The 21,669-nt window shown below is 33.5% G+C and overlaps 2 protein-coding genes across 3 annotated transcripts; one reads left to right on the forward strand and one right to left on the reverse strand.

The window, feature by feature from the left end:
• Window positions 1–1,290: 1,290 nt before the first annotated feature.
• Window positions 1,291–6,138, forward strand: LOC133672402 (probable terpene synthase 9). Of its 2 annotated transcripts, none has more exons than XM_062092806.1 (7): window positions 1,291–1,535; window positions 1,616–1,862; window positions 3,036–3,420; window positions 3,825–4,043; window positions 4,169–4,307; window positions 4,412–4,666; window positions 5,334–6,138. In XM_062092806.1, the coding sequence occupies exons 1-7, from the start codon at window positions 1,449–1,451 to the stop codon at window positions 5,631–5,633; spliced, it is 1,632 nt and encodes a 543-aa protein (XP_061948790.1). In that variant the 5' UTR covers window positions 1,291–1,448; the 3' UTR covers window positions 5,634–6,138. The 2 variants fall into 2 exon arrangements, with proteins under 2 accessions (XP_061948790.1, XP_061948791.1); XM_062092807.1 differs by having other exon boundaries at window positions 3,939–4,043.
• A 970-nt stretch (window positions 6,139–7,108) lies between these two features.
• On the reverse strand, window positions 7,109–8,245 carry LOC133672405 (protein VASCULATURE COMPLEXITY AND CONNECTIVITY-like). The gene is made up of 3 exons (XM_062092811.1): window positions 7,949–8,245; window positions 7,591–7,796; window positions 7,109–7,412 (listed from the first exon to the last, which is right to left on the reverse strand). The coding sequence occupies exons 1-3, from the start codon at window positions 8,045–8,047 to the stop codon at window positions 7,211–7,213; spliced, it is 507 nt and encodes a 168-aa protein (XP_061948795.1). The 5' UTR covers window positions 8,048–8,245; the 3' UTR covers window positions 7,109–7,210.
• Between the last annotated feature and the right edge of the window lie 13,424 nt (window positions 8,246–21,669).

Consider the following 21,669-nt stretch of genomic DNA (forward strand, 5'->3'; position numbering starts at 1 on the left):
TCAATCAAAAAGGGATGCAATAGTTCGTTGACAACCAAACTTAATACTTTATAGTATGTTTGTTTTCAACCATTTTATTTCTTAAGTTATTATTTTCTTAAATTTGATTATTTCTTTTTTATTTTCAGGAGACATATAACAGTCGGCTGAAGGAAAGATACGTGGATGACCCTTCGACCCACCCGGATTTCAATCTAGATTTGTGATTGGAGGTAAGATCATCTGGTGGACCCGATAGAAATCGGGTGCATGTACTCTCCAACACTACAACTAAGAACTTGCGAACGACCCATAGTGTTTCAACCGTTGGGAGCTCGCAATCGCTACCGAGTACTCAGTCTCTAGAGTTCGCAGCCTTGCTAAATCAAGGAGTGCAAGAATGTACAACTCATCTCAATGAAAAATATGAACGACTCTCTGCGAATTATGAAGAACTTTGCTGAATAGTCATGAATATTTAATCACAAATGAGTGGTACATGTGCACCCCTTTATTGACTCTATGGTCCCACGTGTGCACTCCCTTAATGACCCTATGGTCCCGAGGACGACCAACCTTCTACTCCTCCTCCAACGTCGTCCTTGTTCTAGTTTTAGTGTATTTGAACAAATAAATTTGTAATAAATATTTAGATTTTATATTAAGATAATTTATTTTTACATACTTGAATTTTATAAAAAAATAATTATTTTAATTATTTTCAATTTTTGTTCAATAGTTTTTTTTAAATAGATTTTTTAATTATTACGAACAGAGTTACCAACAAACTTATTTTGTTGGTATATTCCAGAAAGTTGAAAAAAATTACTACAAATACCACTTCAACTATTATATCACCGACAAAATTATTTCGTCAATATATTCGAGAGAGTTTGAAAAGAATTACTGCATGTCACTGCAAATCATCAATGAAATAATTTCATCGATATATTCTAGTGGGTAATTTTTTTTGGCATGCATTGTCCATATGTAAAACCATTAGTTATTTTAATACCGACTGACTTTCTGACAAACCAAAAATTATCACCGAGGGTTTTTTCGATGACCGGTTTTTATATGTAAATCCGTTGGTAAAATACTCCCCTATGATATATTAGAATAAATACTAACAGAATATTACATCAACAAAACTATTAAATGTTACAGTGAATGATTTTGATATCACTGTTAACTGTCCTAAAAGACTATGCTAAATGTATGCATGTTGTAGGACCACTTTTGTTTGTATTTCTTTTTTTACTTCTTTATTCTTGATCTTGACTCTTGAGATAATATCGGCTTCTCGAATGGAATCTGCAGTGTTTGCCCTTTCTCCCTCGAGTCTAGTACTCCCCTCACACTTTCCTAAGACGACCTTACTTTCACGGAGCCATATTTCAGCAAGAAACAAGCGATTCCAATCAAGACTACCCTCTCTCAAGAATGCTTCCATATTTAAGATATTGAGCATGAATAATGAGGAACGAAGATCAGCTAATTATCATCCTAGCATCTGGGAACTCCAACTCATTGAGTCCTTAAGCACTCCCTATTCAGTGAGTAATATTAACTCTTTAACAAGTACTTATTTCGCTTTCACATTTCCCCACTAACTTCTGGCTTGTGGGGTTTTCAGTATGAGCTTCACGCCAATCGATTGGAGGAGCTGAAGCAAGAAGCTAAAAGAGCACTCGTGTCCACCAATGAGCCTCGTGCCAAATTAAAGCTGATTGATTCAATTCAACGGCTGGGAGTTGCTTATCATTTCGAAAGAGAGATTGAAGAAGCTATAAAGCTTACTGAACTAGACGTTAATGGGGATCTTCATACAACTTCATTGCACTTTCGGCTTCTAAGGCAGCATGCCTTTTCAGTGAGCACAGGTGATATCATTCTCACAAGTCTAGATGCAATTAATTTTAGTTATTCTAATTACTAGTTGTTGTGCCCCGCTTATTCGAACTTAAAATAGCAATTTCAATGTTTATCAAAACCTCGATGTCCAATTTATTTTTTTATTTATTTTTATAATGATTGAGTCATTTGTTATCGAAAAACATGTTCTTTCATCAACTAATTATATGAAAACATATTATATTATAATTGTGTGTAAATGGAATTAACATATATAGCTATAACGTGGCATCGAACAAGACAGCGAATGTCCCCACTTCTTATAAAGCCTCGGACCAATCCTCATGAACTAATCATATAAAAATATATTATAAATTTGTGTAGATGGAATTAATATATATGGTTAAAATATCACATCTAAAAAAGAGTGAGCGTTCCAACTCCTTGTAAAGCCTCGCAATTCTTATCAGGTAAGGCATCTCTTAAGACGAGCCATGCTCCAAATGCTTATAAAACCTTTGACAAGCCTCCTGTACCTTTTGAGATTAGTTACGTTTTTTGGTCTTGGGCCTCGAACCCTTTTCTAGACTTATTTATCCCCTCTCTTAAATTCAACATATATTTTTTAGATAATAATTTTCTTAAATTCCCAGCAGCAAGTGTTACTGGGGTAACATTATGGGGGGTTTGGGTTTTTAAAATTATATACGGCTTCTGGATCATTTGCTTTTGAAGGAGTCTTATCCTTAGCCCTCCTCACTAAATCCACCAATACTTCCCTGGATGGGCTCTTCCCCCTTTGAATTTCCTCAGACGTCTTATAGTAAATTGGATGATAATTGCAAGTACATGCCTCCTTAATAATTTTTCTTGAATAGAAAGATGAAATAAATAAATAAAAGGGTTGATTAAGTATTTTGTTGTTCCCTTTTCGTTTAAACGTCTTTTTTACCCCTTCCCGTAATTAGCTATTGAAATTTGTCTAATTAAGCCTCAAGCGTTTAAAAGGAAATAATATGAAGCAATGGTAAGAATACTATTTTTGTTCTAATAATTTATTTCTTATTTATGGAAAAATATTAGTGCTGTTCTTTTTTTCTTAAGTACATGGAATTGATAAGTAATTTGTGGTATTTTGGATCCGAAGTTAAGGGATTTTTTTCCTCTTTTTTTTTATTCTGTGGGATGGTGAAAATTTATAGATGTGTTTGGAAAATTCAGAAGTAATAGAGATGGGAAATTCAAGGACAGCATAAGGACGGACGTTGCAGGACTTTTGAGTTTGTATGAAGCTTCATACCTTGCAGTGCCTGGAGAAGATCATGTTTTAGAAGAAGCCAAAAATTTCAGTAGTAAACATCTCAAGTCATTAATGTTAGAGACAATAAAGGATGAAGTTCTAGCTATGCAAGTGAAACAATCATTAGAAGTTCCTCTGCATTGGAAGATGCCAAGGATTGAGGCTCGGGATTTCATTGATATTTATTCAAGTGATAATACGAGGAACTTAGATTTGCTTGAGCTAGCTAAGTTGGACTATAACCTTGTGCAATCACAACACCAAAGGGAGCTCAAAGATCTGGCAAGGTAAAATATTTTTGGTCATGATCTATTTATAATATAAATTATATTTTAGGTTTTTATCTAAAAATTTAAATTTTTGAGTCGAGATTATTCTTTGATACAATATCAGAATTTTGATGATCAAATAGAATTCAAATCTCATTACCTCTTTTTTATTCTAATTAAATTAATTAAAAACACAAAGTATTATGAATCCGTGTAAATTTTAAGATTAACAAATTTTCACTTGAGAATGTGAGTTAGTATATATTATAAATTATATTTTTAATATTTATTTAAAATTTAAATTTTTAAGTTGAGATGATTTGTGATATAATAATTGTTAATTTAATTTGATATAGTTTGATAGATTTTTCTATGTGCACTTCAACAAACAACCATGAAAAATCTTGAAACTTTATAAATAGGTGGTGGGGTGCCCTAGGCTTCAAGAAGAAGCTGAGTTTTTCGCGAGATCGATTGATGGAAAATTATTTATGGGCAATGGGAATGGTGTTTGAGCCTCAGTTCTCGAAATGCAGGATAGGCCTCACCAAATTTGTATGCATTTTAACAGCAATTGATGACATATATGATGTATATGGATTACCGGAGGAGCTTGAGCTCTTTACCAAACTAGTAAATCGGTACGTCTAGCCATATATAAATGGCTGTGCAATCCACTATGAGCTTCTCATACTTCTCTTTTTGTCAAATATTTTTCCCCACTCATCACAATATTTTTCTATTTTGTTCTCTCTATATGAATTAGATGGGATTCCATGGCCATTGACGACCTTCCTGATTACATGAAGATATGCTATTTGGCCTTGTTTAACTTTGTTAATGAAATGGCATACGATGCAATAAGAGATCATGGCTTGTTTGTTTTACCCTACCTTGTGGAAGAGGTGAAGTGCTGCTAGCTTCCATATAACTAAGATCATATATTCTCATGTGCAATGCCCTAAATTCTATTAACCCAACTAACACAACTTTTGTATAATTCGTTCAGTGGGCAAATCTCTGCGGATCATATTTGGTCGAAGCTCGGTGGTTTAGCAACAAGTATTCACCAACTTTGAGTGAGTACTTGGAAAATGCAAGGACATCGATTGGCAGTCCTGCAGCCCTTGCCCACGCTTGTATGTTGCTGGGGAGCCCCGTAGCACAAAGTTCACTGATGGATTGCTTCAAGCATGGCAGTGATCAATTAATCTATTGGTCATCCTTGATTACTCGACTTAGTGATGATTTGGGCACATATACGGTATGTACAATAGCTTATTAATTTGCTAGGGTTTTTGGTATATTTGCGGGTTTTGTTTTTGGTCAAGCACATTAACAAAGAAAAAAAATATTCTGTTTAATTTGAAAAAGTAAAATTAGAAAAGCCAATACTATGCTTTTGAAAAACCACTTTATTTAACTGATTTTTCACTTTTATTTTTTTGAAAATAGAAAAAATTATAATAATCAACAAAATCATTTAAAAGTTTGAAAACTTGACACAAACCTCATTTTTTACCCAAAGTATTCTTCATTATTATTTATATAAAAATAGTTAAATTAAAAAGATCTAAAAATAACCGAGATTAAATTGATCAAAACTAAATAAGGGAATTAATTAATATTCTTCGTATACTAAAAAAAATAATCAATTATAATTTTTACATTATTTCTCTAGTTTTTTTTTTAGTTTTTAATTTAAAAATTCCTCTTAAAATAGTAAATAAGAGTATTAATTTTGGGTACAAATAGAGATCTCAATAATGTTTTCTAGAAAATTCAAGATATTAAACATGGTGGGAGTTTTATAAAATCTTTATATTGTTTAATGGTCTCTGTACAAATAGGATGCTTATTAAAATATTTTATTCTTGATCACAAATACTAATATTTTTATTTCCCTCTGTTTCCTTTTTTCCTGCTTGTAGGCTGAGAGTGAGAGAGGTGATGTGACAAAATCCATTCAGTGCTACATGATTGAAAAGGGTGCATCTGAAAAAGAATCAAAAGAGCACATTAAAGGTTTGATTAACCAAGCATGGAAGGAACTAAACAAGGAGAATTCGAAATGGTCTCTTCCAAAACCTCTTGTAAACTTGTCCTTGAACATGGCTCGAACTGCTCAATGCATCTTCCAATTTGGAGATGGCATTGGTACTTCTACTGGGGTCACTAGAGATCGTTTAACGTCATTGATTGTCGAACCTATCCCGGTCAAAGAACCTTAGTTACAATCTATGGCGCCATCGTCTTCGTTGATGACCACCTTTTTTTAATGTATGATCTTGAAAGTATAATAAATTTCAAGAAATAAATTGAGCCCTCTCCATATTTTTATGGTAAAAAATCGTATGTTACGTTAAAATGCCGGATTATATATTACAAAATGTTCTTTCGGATCAAAGATGTGAAAAGTGTGGAGCTGAGGTAGAATTGGCGTTTCAAGATTCAAGGGATTGCGGGATAGCTAGGGAGGTATGGAATGGGGCTGGAATGGAGAAGTTCCTTGCGAAAGATTCTGTCCATGATATCAAAGATTGGCTCTGGTGTTCCATTTTGCATCATGAAGATAGTAGGGCTGAGTCGAGGGCGCCTATGATTGCTTTGACCCTGTGGTATGCCCGCAATGCCCTTCGCTTCCAGCAGAAATGTATTGATAGTGCAGGGATAGTTTAGGTTGCTCATACAACCTTACAAAGGTATCGAGAAGCTAATGCTAGTTCTGTGTCTTTATGTCTTGACTCTTGATGCATGGGGATTGTTTGGTTAATGAAATTCTAAACAGACAAAAAGAAATTGAAAAGGCCCACCAAATACAAGATCCATTTTAAGAAGAGAAGCAGAAAGGCTGAAGACCAGCCCAAATACAGATACAAACATGAAGAGGTTGAATATCCTGGCCCAGTTACCTTTACGTACCTTCACCATATACAAACCCACATATTTTATATCAGCTCAGCCTTTGTTTAAATTCTAAAACTAAATCATCAGCTCTGGCAGGTAATGTCTGGATTTATTTTTAAGAAATTATCAGTTTGAGTTTATAAATTCTAGGATAATTGTAGATTTATATGGTTATTAACTTTAAAATTTATAAAATTAGTAAAAATTACACTAGCCACATTAATCTTAAAAAAATATTAATAAACGACAAACATACAAATTTTAATTTTATTCTGTTTTAAGAATGTATCACTATAGTCCCCAGCTACTTACTTTTCCTGCCAGAAAGGGGACTTGTCTCTTAGTTAGCCAGTCAAGGTGTCAAACGAGCAAAGCAAGGAAGGGCTAGTTCAAAAAACTCTAAATTTCGATTTATAGATTCGGATTTGCTTGCCTTTTTGAGCTTCATCTTTTGTTCATGGAATTTAAAAGGAAAAGGACGATTATTTAAAGAGTAATGTTTTTGGACAAAAAGGATTCCAAAGGAGAAAGAGTCTTTCAAGTCTTAGGTATATAGTACCTAGCTTTTTTTAAAATAAAAAAAAAATCATGAAGAAAAGGCAATGATATATTGCACCTTGTTTTCTTGATCAATATATTGTTGTTCTTGTGATGGGAATTCTATTGAATTATATGTCATAATAATTATTTATTAATCTTATTTTTATGTGAACAAGAACAATACACCGTATTTTTCAAGTGGCAAAACTTTTTTCAATAATTATAATAAAAGGATTAGCAGGATAATTAGTTCAGCTCATGACCCAATTGCTCTGAAGGATAATATTGCTTGTCACATCGAGGTTAGAATTTTACAGCTTACAAATTTAACAAAATCCTTGTGCCATGAAAAGGAAAAGACCTAAGCATGACCTCCATGCTTTTCTTCACTAAAAGCAGCAGTGGCAGAGACGTAATACGCAACACAAAACAGTCCATGGGCAAAGCACAAAATGCCTCCATAAGAAAAGAAATGATGGTGTGTGAAACCACAAGAGGATCTTGACTTGTTGTTCGACAAAGTGCCAATCGCTAGCATGGATAACCCAGCAGCCAATATGATCCTGCCCACACAATTAGGTGTATGCAGAAACATCGTTAATCAATAAGTAGTACACTATACTACTAATTATAGTTAATCTCTGAGAAACTGATCGGTTCAAGCTACATAATAAAAAAATAATTTGCTTGTTAACTCAGTTGAGTTGGGAATCAAGAAAATGTTTATACAACTTCACTTACCACGAAAAAAGGAAGCATGCCACAGACAGTTGTCTATGAGGGGAGGCTCTTTGAAGCTCTTCTTGAGAACAAATGCACATGCACCCACCTAGGAAGTTAGCAATAACATGAGCTAGAACTAGAATCCCCGCTGCAGCTAACCCTAGCTTGAAGGCATCCTCGCTTGGTTCTCTGCACTCAAATATCCAAAGTCTTAGGTGCTTAACCTGTATTAACACACACCCACATGCACACATTATTGACTACAACAAGATATATTCATATTTTTGAAGTATAAGATCAAGATAACTAATATATCAAAGAAAATGCTTTTCGTAAAAGAAAAAAAAAGATTGGAAGGAAGGAGGGGTTAACTTGCCTTGTTTTGTGCGATTTCTGCTTGGATGCCAAGAATACCAGCTGCTACATCCATAGCAACAACCAACATACAAACAAGTATACCTCCTATTTTAACCATTTGTTTCAGAAAAGGAGCACTTGATAAAGCTGGGTGTCAAGGAAGAAGGAAAACAGAGCACTCTCTCTACTAGCTTCTCGGTGCTAAGATTTAGAAGATGAGAAAGAGGATATGAACAAAGTCTAAAAGAGAGTATATAAAGAGTGGTAAAGTGAGGAGAAAATATGACTAGCCGGGATAAGTTAGCGAAAGCTTCTTTTGTCCAAACAGTGGAAACTTTCTTTCGTGTATACTCTCACTTCCTTTTCTTTCTCTTCGGATTCCTTTGATAGGGGAGCAAGGAAAGACGGGTATGAACCAGCTCATAGAGGAGCGTGCCTTGGCATCTAGCAATGAGCCATGTAATGGCCCAGCAATATTTGTGCCTTTTGACTTTAATAAGTATTTCTCTATTTGTACAGGCAAGCAGGCAACACCTGCTAACCTTTTGCTACCTATTTATTTTATCCAAAATGATAGATAATTGCCCCCATTATCTCCATACTTAAGGATTTAAATGAGTGGGATTAAAGTAGTTTGAAAGTAAGCTTGCATATGCTTGAGGCTCAGATTCGAGGACAAATGAGTAAGCTTCCAAAATTATGATTTTGTGCTCCAATTTAAAGAGAATGTATTACAAAGAATTATTGTTTTTCTTAATATAAGAAAATTTAAGTTAGAATCTAGAAAAAAAAACAAATTAGTATTTGCATGGCATTTAATTTTTTTCCTTTTTTTTTCTTTTAATATTAGGTTAGAAATCCCACTCTCCATGGTTTATCGACATTGCAGGAGTGGAGTGAAACTACTCTGTAGAGAGAGAGAGAGAGAGAGAGAGAGAGAGAGAGAGAGAGAGAGACTTGACATTTGCTACATGGTATCATCCTCATTCTTCACTTTTTGAAGGGGATGCCATTCGCTAGTGTAAAAGAGAGGGAGGAAGCAAAATTCCGGGAAAAAATGGGTACATATTTCAAGCTGCAACAGCTGTAGGGGACCCCCAAGTATCAGAGAAATAATGCATGAAAAGACTACAAGGAAAAGCTCAAAACGGTGCATCTGTAGTCTGTACCCCATTGTCAAACCTTGTGTCTGTGATTATCTGTGACTTTTGTGACTAGCTAGCAAACAAAAGGGACCCCATTTTCATACCTCAATCCCTTAAACAAGTACTATACAGGAACCTTTTGGCTCAAGAAATTACATGATTCAAAATCAATGGCGCCATGATATGCTTTCTACTAAACAAATCAAGTGGGATGGACCTAAGTTCATGATGGGTTGGACTGAAAGCAATATAAAAAACCTGAAAGCTTTATTGGATTATATGATAATGGCCTGAATCGGCCTTTCCTTTTATTGGAACCAAGTTGGAAGGAAGGCCACATCAGACTTCGGCACCTCATGAGAAGATGCAAGCTTATTGCTCATTTGCAGGCCACTAGCCCATCCTTTACAATCGGTATCTCATATCTGGCATATATATATATATATATATGATTAGTCTTGCTGATCATTGCTTAAAAGAATGAAATCAATCAATATACAACAGAAATTACTACTCGAGCAAACTTTCCCTGAAAACTTTTTTTTAAAAAAAAAAAACTATAGTTGTCAACGCAATTTGTAAGTTTGCTAGGTAAACACATTAACGGTACACGGTTTAATAACTAAACAAAAATTATCAAATTAATTATATGAGCCATAAAAATAGTAAAGCAGCCATGCTTGATAAGTGATAACAACCACATGAACATTACCCATCTCCATTTTATGATAGCAAGCACATAGTCTATATATACACATTCACTTTTTCTTAAGCTAAAAGAGACCTAGCTAGCACTAAAACACTCACATATTGGCATTACAAGACATCATCATCAAAAACATCTCCTGGTTTAGACTTTGATACAAGACGAACAAATTAAGGCAGCAAACACAACAACATGGTTCACTATCAACATCTAAGCACACATTAAACTGTTCTGTTTCTTTATCAGTCGAACTCATGTCAGATGTAGCAAAACAATATATAAGAAATCAAACAATACCCAACAAATAGAAAATATCTGATACCTAAAAAAGCCTGGACGTGTGTGTATTACAGCAAGGCCAAGTCATTAAGCTACATTTTGCTGTTTTTTTTATAAAAAAAATAATTTCTAATACTATATTTGCTAGCTAGTTCTTACTAGCCCGCATATAATCTTTTTTTTTAATGCATGCCCGTACGTTTATGATTCTGTTTTGGTGCAAAAAAATCGAGGTCATATTTTTTCATGGCAGGCCTAGTAATACGACAATTGATTTCTCTCGTGCAGCTAACCCTTGAAGGCTGAAACTAAGGGTAAATTATAATAAACCATTTAAGATATTAATTATAAAATTATAAAAATCATTCAAAAGTTTGAAGATTTGTCAAAACTCCCTATTATATCCAGAATGCCTTTGATTTCAAAAAAAGAAAAAAAAATTAAATTAAGGAAATTTTTAAAAACAGAGAAAGAATATTAAAAAGGAAATTTTAAAAAATTGAGTAGTGAAATTACTATTTTTCATGTACGTACTAAGAATATCATGTCCCATTTTTTATATTATTTCTCTAACTTTTTTAAATTCTTAATGTTTAAATAATAATTAAGAGCGTTTTAGATTGAAAAATAGTTAGGGTTTAGGATCCTGAATCTTGCGGGTGGGTTGCTGATCTAGTTAGGCAAAGTGAGGACATTAAGTAGGGGGAAGGGAAAATTAAAATGAAAAATTAGATTCCGTCTATCATTTTTAGCTGAAATAATTAAAAGCCACCTAGCTAAAACATGATCAATAACGTTTCCAAATAATGCACGCTGTCCGAGGGGAGGCCTGAAATAGAACATGCACGTTTCCAAATCATTTCGTGATCAAAATATCAAAAAGGGCACAGAGAGGATGGTCGTTGGGATCTGTAGTGCTAGAATATATATATACCTTATTGTCAAAAACAAAAAAACAGGTTTCGGAACTGGAGCCAAAGACAGGACAATCAAGTGAAAGCAGACTACATATATAGCTAATGTGGGAAATTAATTGATCACCATGCAAGGAGGAGGCAACCATGAATTCTAACCTCTTTCACTACCCAATTCTGCTACTTTATCCGCCTCCCTCCAAACATGACTAAGAGTGCAAGTAGCAAAAAAACACAAAGAATGAATGAAGATACAAAAATAAAACAGCAATTTTATTAACGAAACACAACATCAACATATAAGTTTCCTGATATATATATATATATATATATATATATATATATATATATATCAATTAACCATGGAAGATTGTAAAATAGTAAACAGGGAACATGTAAACCAGTAGACAGAGAGCCTAGAGACACATGAACAAAGGAAGCTGGATGAACTCCTAATATTCCATGTCAATGACATGTAGTATAAGAACACACAAGACCTCAAAAGGACAAGCATAAGGAGCCCCTATATATGGAATAATAGTAATAACGCAGCACACCGCTTCCGTGCCAAGAAAAACTCAAAGGCTGATTACTGAGGAAGATAACTTGATGCCACGTTTAAAAACCTAAGCCATCATATTGAACAAAGTCATGTCAGGACCCAGATTGTTTTTTTTTTTTTAAAAGAAAAAAGCCAAAGAACAAAGCAAGTATGTACCTGTAACAACATGAGTAAATATTACAGATTTTTATCCGAAATTCAATAGCTGAAACTTACATGTAGATGAACTGAAAGCGCTATATAGCCAGTTCCGTATTCGGCTCAACTCTAATGTTATGGCTGACTCCATTTTCTGCATCTGCTACCATTGTTAAGATGATAGAATCATTGACTCTAAGGCCCTTCTCACGGACGTACTTCAACCAGCCTCCTCCGATGACGGGTTTCTTGTAACGACCATGAGTTCTTGTATAAAGCTTAAATTCCCACACTCTTCCAGTGGGATCTCTTGCAGCAAGACTGATAGCGTTTTCTCCTTGCACCATTTGAAAAGGCCAGAGATTACCGGTTGGATAAGACAGACGAGACTCTATGTCTGTGGTGGTCAGTTTTTTATTCACAAGCTCAATCTCCATGGTAGGCTAAATGTGTCAGGAAGATGGGAGGAGAATATTGGATGCGAAGATCTCCCTCCTCTCTGCCTGGTTATATAGAGGGCTTTGGCGCAGCCCGTTTGCCCCAGCTCGTTTGCCCCAAGCGCTCGTTTGCCCAAAGCGCTCGTTTGCCCCGGCTCGTTTGCCCCAAGAGTCCCAAGAAGGCCGGTATGGGTATAGAGTCGTAGAGATTATTCCCGGTCTCATCTTACTGTTGACGATCCCGGGTCCCACCTTTCAATCGAGAATTTTGAAAGCATTAATTTGAAGGCGACCTGGCATGATCACAATCAATTTGTTGCATTACAAGACTAGCCAACTGGGCGTGAAAAAGGGACGGTATCGTTGTTATAGCCAATACGTTGGTTGGTGCGTCAATGTCACTGAGGACATTATTGTTTTTTAGAAAGTAATTTTTGAAAAATTATTTTTTAAATTTTTTTGTATTTTTTTTGTTATTAGAAAAGATGATGAATAAAAAATATTTTTTAGTAAAAAAATACTTTCCGGTTAGCAAAAAATACTTTCCAGTCAAAAAAAATTTTACTTGGTTTTTAGAAAAGTGTTTTCCTTTTTTACTGTGTTTGTTTTCTGAAAAGTGGTTTCCGGAAAACCACTTTCCAAACTTTCATGTGTTTGTTTGCCATTAGAAAAGTTGGTCAACGGAAAATACTTTCCAGTCAAAGGAAAATTTAGCTTGGTTTTTAGGAAAGTGTTTTCCGGGAAAATTTGGGCGGAAAACACTTTCCGGAAGTTGTGAAAAATTTAGAAATGTCATTATTTGCTGATTATATCAAATTTGATCCTCAAACTTTTGATTGCTATATATATTTTATTTTGAATATTTATTTTTTAATTTCATCTCTTAAAATTTAATTTTTATATTAACTTTGGTTCTTATTATTATAATTGTTATTTGCTTTTTCCTTATCATTTTTTTATTGAAATTTTTGATAATTCAAATTTGGTCCTCATTCTTTTGATTGTTATTTATTTTATTTGAAATAATTTATGAAATGTTAATTATTATTATTTTAATTTCTTCATCTTTTATTTTTTTATTTTTTATTTGATCTCTATTATTTTGATTATTATTTATTTTATCTGAGATAATTTATGAAATTATATTTTTTTCAATTTCGTTCCCATTTAACTTTTTAACTTATAAGATTTGTTTCTCATTATTTTAATAAACTTGAAAAAAATAAAAAATTAATAAGTTATTTTTCAACTCATTTTCCATAACATAACCAAACACTGGAAAGTATTTTCTAACTTATTTTATATTACACTACCAAATATCAAAAAATACTTTCTTAAAATTTATTTTTTAAAAAAATTATTTTTCATCAAACATACAAACGAGTCTCAATTGGTTTGGCGTCGGTTACTTGATTTAATAATACATGTAAAGCATGTTCGTGGACAGTATTTTGAAAAGGTACTGTAAGTATAATACGCTTGGGATTTTCCGAAGGCCGTACTGCAGAAAAGCACAACATTTGTCAGATAAGCTATATAAAATTAATAAATAAATATAATATGAAAGAGAAATTAAAACAGAAAAGTACAATAATTTATCAATCAAAAGTTCAGACTTTTTTGGGTTGAATTAAGGAAGTGCACATCCGTGGCCCCCAGCTTGTGTGCCAAAACTCCAAATCATAAAAAATAATTGGAGTGCGGAACAGTTGATCGAGTGAAGCCAGTGGTTAATGGTTAATACGTACAAAGAACTTATATTGCATGATATGACTCAGTCAGAATTCCAAGATAACCGATCGACTTGTTTTCTTGGTTACAGAATTTCAAAGTTCTTTGTAAGTACGTATATCTACCGACCCATTAACCACTGGCTTCACTCGATCAACTATTTCGCACTCCAATTACTTTTGTCTTCGTATAAACTTAAAAATTATTCTATAGATTAACGTTAATCTTATTGAAAGATGAAGGACACAACAACTATAGACAAACATATCAATATTTTCCAACGTAACCCAAATTAGATAAATAATTATCTTTGTCAACCTGAATTTTATGACATGTCGGTCCATTAGTTCAAAGTTTATTAAAACGTATGTATTAACATTTCTTATTACTACTTCCATGTTATAAAACTCAATCAATAAATAATATCATATAAGATAAATCTTAAGATTTATTGAAGAGATTCAATAATTAATTGAGTTAAATATCTATAATAGATATAATTGATTTGTTTTCGCTTACTCTCAACATGCATCTTCTATTATAAATATAATAGTGTTTTTTTTTTTTGTAATCTGTTCAAATATGTAATATTGCAATATGTATTCATCTTATAAATATGAGTCTTTTTATAATTTCTTCAAATACAACAGTACAATATATAGTTACTCTGACTTTAATCGTATATATTATCATTATTTGCTCAATGCAAAATTTTCAACCTTAATATTACCGATGATTTGAATCATGTCTTAATGGGTACAACATGATTTTTTTCTTATGCAATAAAACGACAGTTTTGCTGACATGAAATAAATAAAATTGTAGTCAGTTGAGATTTTAGGAAGCATTTGATGGCATCCTGCAAGCAAAGCTCAGGCAAATGATGACTTGTTAGGGTTTGGAAATCCTGAATCCTACGGGTGGGTTACTGGTCTAGCTAGACAAAGTGAGAACAATGGATATTAGGAGTAGAAAAAATTAAAAAAAATAATATTAGATGCCGTATAACATTTGTAGCTGAACTGAATTAAAAGCACGTTAGACTTGCATTTGATTTGCAGAATTAATTAAAAGCCACCTAAACCATGATCAATAACGTTTCCAAATAATGCACGCTGTCCGAGGGGAGGCATGAAATAGAACATCCACAGCTCCCTGGCTCAATCATTTAGTGATCAAAATAACGCAAAGGGCACAAAGAAGATGGTCGTTGGGATCTGTAGTGATAGAATATACCTTTTGGAACTGGAGCCAAATACAGGACAATCAAGTGAAAGCAGACTACATAGTTAACGTGGGAAATTTATTCCCCATGCAAGAAGGAGGCAGCCATGAATTCTAACCTCTTTAACTAGCCAAATCTGCTACTTTACTTGCCTCCCTCCCAATATGACTAACAGTGCAAGTAGCCATATATATATATATATATATATATATATATATATATATATATATATATATTTCTGAACAGTATAATCAATTGCTCCAGGGAAAAAAATTGAGGCGTGTTAAACATCTTGGGCTGCTACCCTTGGCAGCCCCTCTCCATCTTTCTCTCCTCACGTTTTTTCTCTCTTCTTCTGCTCATTGTTTCTTCTTGTTCTCACACACTTTGTTGTAAGTAGCTATCCCAGCAAACCCCAAAATACAAAACCAAGAATGCTAAATATGATCCACCAAGATATATAACGGAATCAAAATACAAAACTAAAACAGCAAACTTATCAACAAAACACAGAATCAACAAGCAAAGTTTCTGCTATTGTATGATACAAATGGCCTCCTCGTTGACAAATCACACGTGACAGCACAATACCTCATAAGGGCAAGCATAAGTAGCGAGCCCATATGAACAAATGAGGATGGGGTCACATATAACCATAAAATTATTAAGCTTTAGTTTTGATTAAAAAATAGTCCTGCTTAAATCTGAAAAAAATAATCCTGGAAGCTGCACAACGGACTGCCAATTAGCAGCCCTTGCCACCTGAAACTAGAATTTTTTTTTTAATTATTCGATATCTGATAACCACACAGAATTGTAATTAATCAAGATTCGAGCCGGGTAAGACCACAATAATAACAAAGTTTTCTCTATCAAATATTCAACATAACTGCAATATTCTCAAGCCTCAAATCAAGAATCTTAGTTAAGCTGGAATAACCTCGTGCAAGTTGATTTATATGCTTGGTGGTACCTGAAACTAGATTTGAAATCAATTTTGATTATCAAGAAATTATATAACAATATATAAATCAAATAAGAAAAGAAGTTACAAAAATTTACAGTAAAAGTTGTAAACGAACCATTTATTATAAAGTCATAAAAGTGAGTATAAATCTGTAAAGATAAAAGTAATACCTGCAAGAAAATAATAAATTGGGAATATTGATAGAAATAAAATAAAATGGAATGAGTGTGTTAGAATGCGAAATTTTATTTTTTAGAGCCATAAATATATACTGCCAATACCTTCAAGCCACAGTGCAAGTAGCAAAGAAAACAAAGAATGAATGAAGATACAAAAATAAAACAGCAATCTTATTAACGAAACACAACATCAACAAGCAAGTTCCTGATATATATATATATATATATATATATATATATATATATATGAGGATAAAAAGACTTACAGACATCAAATAACCATGGAAGATTGTAAAATAGTAAATAGGGAGCATGTAAACCAGTAGACAGAAAGCCTAGAGACACATGAAACAAAGGAAGCTGGATGAACTCTCAATATTCCATGTAAATGACATGTAGTGTAAGAGCAAAAGACCTCAAAAGGAATAAGCATAAGGAGCCCATATTGAATAGTAGTAAAAAGGCAGCACACCGCGCTTTCGTGACAAGAAGAACCCAAAGGCTGATTATTGAGGAAGCTTTCCTCGCTTAAAAACCTAATTAAGACATCATAAGGCGCTTCTCACGTACGTACTCCAAACATTTTCCTCTGATGAAATGAAAGGGCTATATAGCCAGTCCCGCGCGTATTCGGCTCAACTCTAATGTTATAGCTGACTCCATTTTCTGCATCTGCTACCATTGTTAAAGATGATAGAATCATTGACTGTAAGGCCCTTCTCACGGACGTAGTCCAACCAGTACTCTCCTCTGATGACGGGTTTCATGTAACGACCATGATTTCTTGTACAAAGCATAAATTCCCACACTCTTCCAGTCGGATCTCTTGCAGTAAAACGGATAGCGTTTTCTCCTTGCACCATTTGAAAAGCCCAGAGATTACCGGTTGGATAAGACAGACAAGACTTTATGCCTGTGGTGGTTAGTTTTTTATTCACAAGCTCAATCTCCATGGTAGGCTAAATGTCTTAGGAAGATTGGAGGAGAATACAGGATGCGGAGATCTCCCTCCTCTCTCTACCTTGATTATATAATCCCTATCTTTATTTTCTAATTAATTAACTAAGTGGAGGGCGTTTTCAGTACATTTGTGTACTTCCACTTGAAGGTAGTCTTTTTTTTTAATTTCAGATTCCTGGGATTCGATCGGTAGGATAGATGCACAAGTGCTGATAAAGTACTCTATTATTATAAAATAGAGCCTTTTCTTTTCAATTTATAGTTTTTATTAAATTATTTATAATTATTTATAATTGAATTATCACATTTTTATAATATAAATTGCAGATTTTACAGGTAAACTTTGATGAATTATCTCCAAATTCAATCTAATATATTATTATTTTATTTTGAAATTAATTTCTATTGTGTTTTGTTTTTTTTTTGTGTGGATTGCCCTTTTTTTCTCAGCAAACACTGGAAAGCGAAAGGTGTGCTCTACGCTGCCCTTGCCTTGTTTATTTTTGTCTCTTCCTCTCTCTGTCTCTCTGTCTCTCTCTCTCCCCCCCCGTTTTCTACAAGGATTTGGAATTCTCCCGTTTCAAAGTAGGAGGAGCTGTTGTGTACTGACGACAGCGTTTCCTGTCTTGACCCGTCATTAAAACGTCGTCGTCTCTTCTGCCTCTCTTTTATTTCAAATGAATAGTCAGAGGACTTACCATATAAATCTCTTAATTTATGCGATTATTTTAATTGGTAAACTAAAGTTTTTGCTGTTAAGATGTGTTATGGTTGTTTCTAATTTTTACTTTTACTATAATTTCTTATTCCACATATTATAATGAATATCATCGAATCAGTTTTATATATATATATATGAAGTTTTTCATCTTCTGTCTCTTGCTTTTTCTCTCTCAAGGTTCTCCCTTTTCTGAGGCATTCTCTCCTGCCTTTACCATGGGCTCTAGAAGAGTTGTCTTGTTAGGCTTTCTTGGCCACTCTGGGTCTATTTTCATCAATCTAGCTTTTCTTGCAAACAGAACTCCTTTCGACTCAGCTAGCCTTTTGGACTAGCATTTGTTACATTTGGGATCCATATGCGATCGAGTAGGCAACCCGTTGAGCTCCAGATGCATGATTATTCAGATTCGGCCTGATAGGATCCAATTGCTTGCACTGATTATGCATGCAGTCCATCAACTCACTTCTGGCTCGTATAGGAGACACGGACCGAGCCCGTGTATGGTTGATTTTCTGCCATTTTTCCTTCCCTTCCCCCTTGACGATCTTTAAAGCTACCATGAATGGATCAATATCATCGTTCCACACATTCCGTCGTGGAAGTGAAATTTTAATTTTCGCCATTTGGGACTCAGGGGATGTCGGAGTTGAGCTATGATTATCAAACTTGCAATCGGTAGCGTATTGGTTACACGGTGGAGGCTTCAGTCTTGGCTTCACCTTACCATCGCAAAATAATTCATTCCTCGTGTTGTCTTCGGTGCTTTTGTTGCTCTTCCATCGCATCTTCATATCTCATACTGTCTCCCGAATCAATATCATCGATGTTGAAACGCCGACTAGTGGCCTCCAATTTGTAAAATGCTTCACTGAGTTTAGTTTTGTTCTCTAAATTAAGCATCTTGTCATCCTTAATTAAAATTAAATTAAATTAAAAAATATATAAAAAGATAAAAGAGAAAGGAGAAAGGAAGTTTTATTGTAGTCTGTACCCCATTGTCAAACCTTGTGTCTGTGATTATCTGAGACTTTTGTGACTAGCTAGCGAACAAAAGGGACCCCATTTTCATACCTCAATCCCTTAAACAAGTAGTATACAGGAACCTTTTGGCTCAAGAAATTACATGATTCAAAATCAATGGCGCGCCATGATATGCATTCTACTAAACAAATCAAGTGGGACGGACTTAAGTTCATGATGGGTTGGACTGAAAGCAATATAAAAAACCTGAAAGCTTTATGGGATTGTATGATAATGGCCTGAATCGGCCTTTCCTTCTATTTGAAGCAAGTTGGAAGGAAGGCCACGTCAGAATTTGGCACCTCAGAAGATGCAAGCTTATTGCTCATATGCGGGGGCCACTAGCCCATCCTTTACAATCGGTATCTCATATCTGGCATTTATATATATTTGATTAGAGTCTTGCTGATCATTGCTGAAAAGAATGAAATCCATTAATATACAACAGAAATTACTACCTGTAGCAAACTTTTGCTGAAAACTTAAAAAAGAAGAAGAAGAAGTTGTCTACGCTGTTTGGAATCCGACCCAGTAAACAACACAAGTCATTGGGTTATATGGTTAACAAGAATCAGTTTTTTTATATATAAATTAAAATAATAAAATTTTATTTTTTCTAAAAAATTATTTATTTTGATCTAATTAAAAAACAAGATTAAAATTAAAATTAGTTTAATTTGAAATCCAATCCAATCCAGATGAAATATTAAATAATAAGTTTATTGGATCAACAGTTTAAGAACTCCTTAGAAATTATCAAATTAATTATAAGAAGCATACTATTTGAGCGATAAAAAATAATTAACCATGAACATTTCCCATCTCCATTTTATGATCATAGCGAGCTCATCGTCTAAATAAGTCAACTTTTTCTTAAGCTAAAAGAGACGACCTAAACACTAAAACACTCACAAAACAATAAATATATTGGCATCACAAGACATCATCATAGGCATCTCCTGGTTTAGACTGATCTGATACAAGACGAACAAATTAATCAAAGCATCATATACAACAAAATGATTCAATTTCAACATCTAAAGCACACGTTAAACTATTATATATGTTTAATTCTCTATCGGTCAATCTCATGTCAGATATAGCAAAACAATATATAAGAAATCAAACAAAACACAACAATATATAAGAAATCAAACAAATAGAATCAAGTAACTTGAAAAACCCTACTCCTTTATTAAACTGTTATATATTCATATAATCGTATCTATATTTTCATTCATTCAATGTCCTTCACATAACATAAATCTAAGTTGAACAAAACTAAAATTATCATTACGACCTAAAATGCAGCTCAGATTAGAAGATATTAGTTCCAAAAAAAAAAAGAATTTTTTTTTTTTTTTATTTTTGATATCAATACATCAAAACCATCCAAAAATACTTAAAAATATTAATTTGATATTTTTTCGAGTAAAAAATAATTTAAAAAACAGGTTGTAATCCAAACAAACACTAATTTTCCATGGACTTCTTGCATAAGGATGACATATGTTATTGTTAGAGAATAATATAAATCATATCTTGGGATCTCATCTAACAGCTTAAGCTATTGGGTTGAGATGGTTCTTTGACATGGTATCAGAGTCTTGATGACCAAGCAGTCACGAGTTTGAATCTCACCATCCCCATTTATTTGATAAAAATTAAGCACAAGGTAATGTGGGTCTGTGCAAGTTTCAAACCCAAAGGGCTTTCACTTGAGGGGGTGTGTTAGAGAATAATATAAATCATATCTTGGGGTCTCACCTAACAACTTAAGCTATTGAATTAAAATGGTTCTTTGACAATTATTAACTTGAATAAAGAACCCATTAATTTATGCCAACAGAAATTGTAAAAGATGGATTCGTGGCCTGCTTATGAGCAACAAGTTGCATCCTAAGCATGAGAAATTCTGTGTTTGGGATTTTGAAATCGTAAAGGATGGGATGCCGACACAAATTGTAAAGGCCATGGGTTCGTGGCCTGAGATCATAATCATAAAGGTTGAATATCATCGCACCATTAATGATTTAAAGTCTTAAATCAGTCTCTTGAACAAAAAAAAAATACGAAAATTAATAAAAATCATGTAGTTATAATCTTGTATAAAAGACTTAAAAGAAAAGTTCAATGATTATAATGGTGAAGAAGTATAAAACGAATCCGCTGAAAATGAAACAATAGGCCATTCATCTTGAAACTTTATAAATCTGCAAAACATCTACTAAAAAGCTGAATAATTAAAATAACAATCTATCTAGTTTAGTGAAGTTGAAGAGTGAGAAAATACCAGATTCATCTCACAAAACAACATATTGGCATAACAAGACATCATCATCAAAAACATCTCCTGGTTTAGACTCTCTAATACAAGAAGAACAAATTAAGGCAGCAAACACAACAGCTAGCATGATTCAATGTCAACATCTAAAGCACATTAAACTGTTCTGTTTCTCTATATATCAATCAAACTCATCTCAGATGTAGCAAAACAATACATAAGAAATCAAACGAAACCCAAAGAAAGGAAGTCTTTGTATTATTTTCGTGAACGAAGAGAAAGTTTTTGTTAGATTTGAAAACTTATTATTGCATAATATCTTAGAAGGTTATTGTAAGAAATCAAACGTATTTATTATTGCATAATATCTTAGAAGGTTATTGTAATTTATCTTCACAACTGAAGCACGTGCAGATGTCGTGCTTCTGATGTTTAAGAACCCCCTTTGACTACAACATAGGCAATAATTAAT

Source organism: Populus nigra, chromosome 14 (assembly GCF_951802175.1).
Source record: "Populus nigra chromosome 14, ddPopNigr1.1, whole genome shotgun sequence".
In the NCBI taxonomy this organism is placed as follows: Eukaryota; Viridiplantae; Streptophyta; class Magnoliopsida; order Malpighiales; family Salicaceae; genus Populus; species Populus nigra.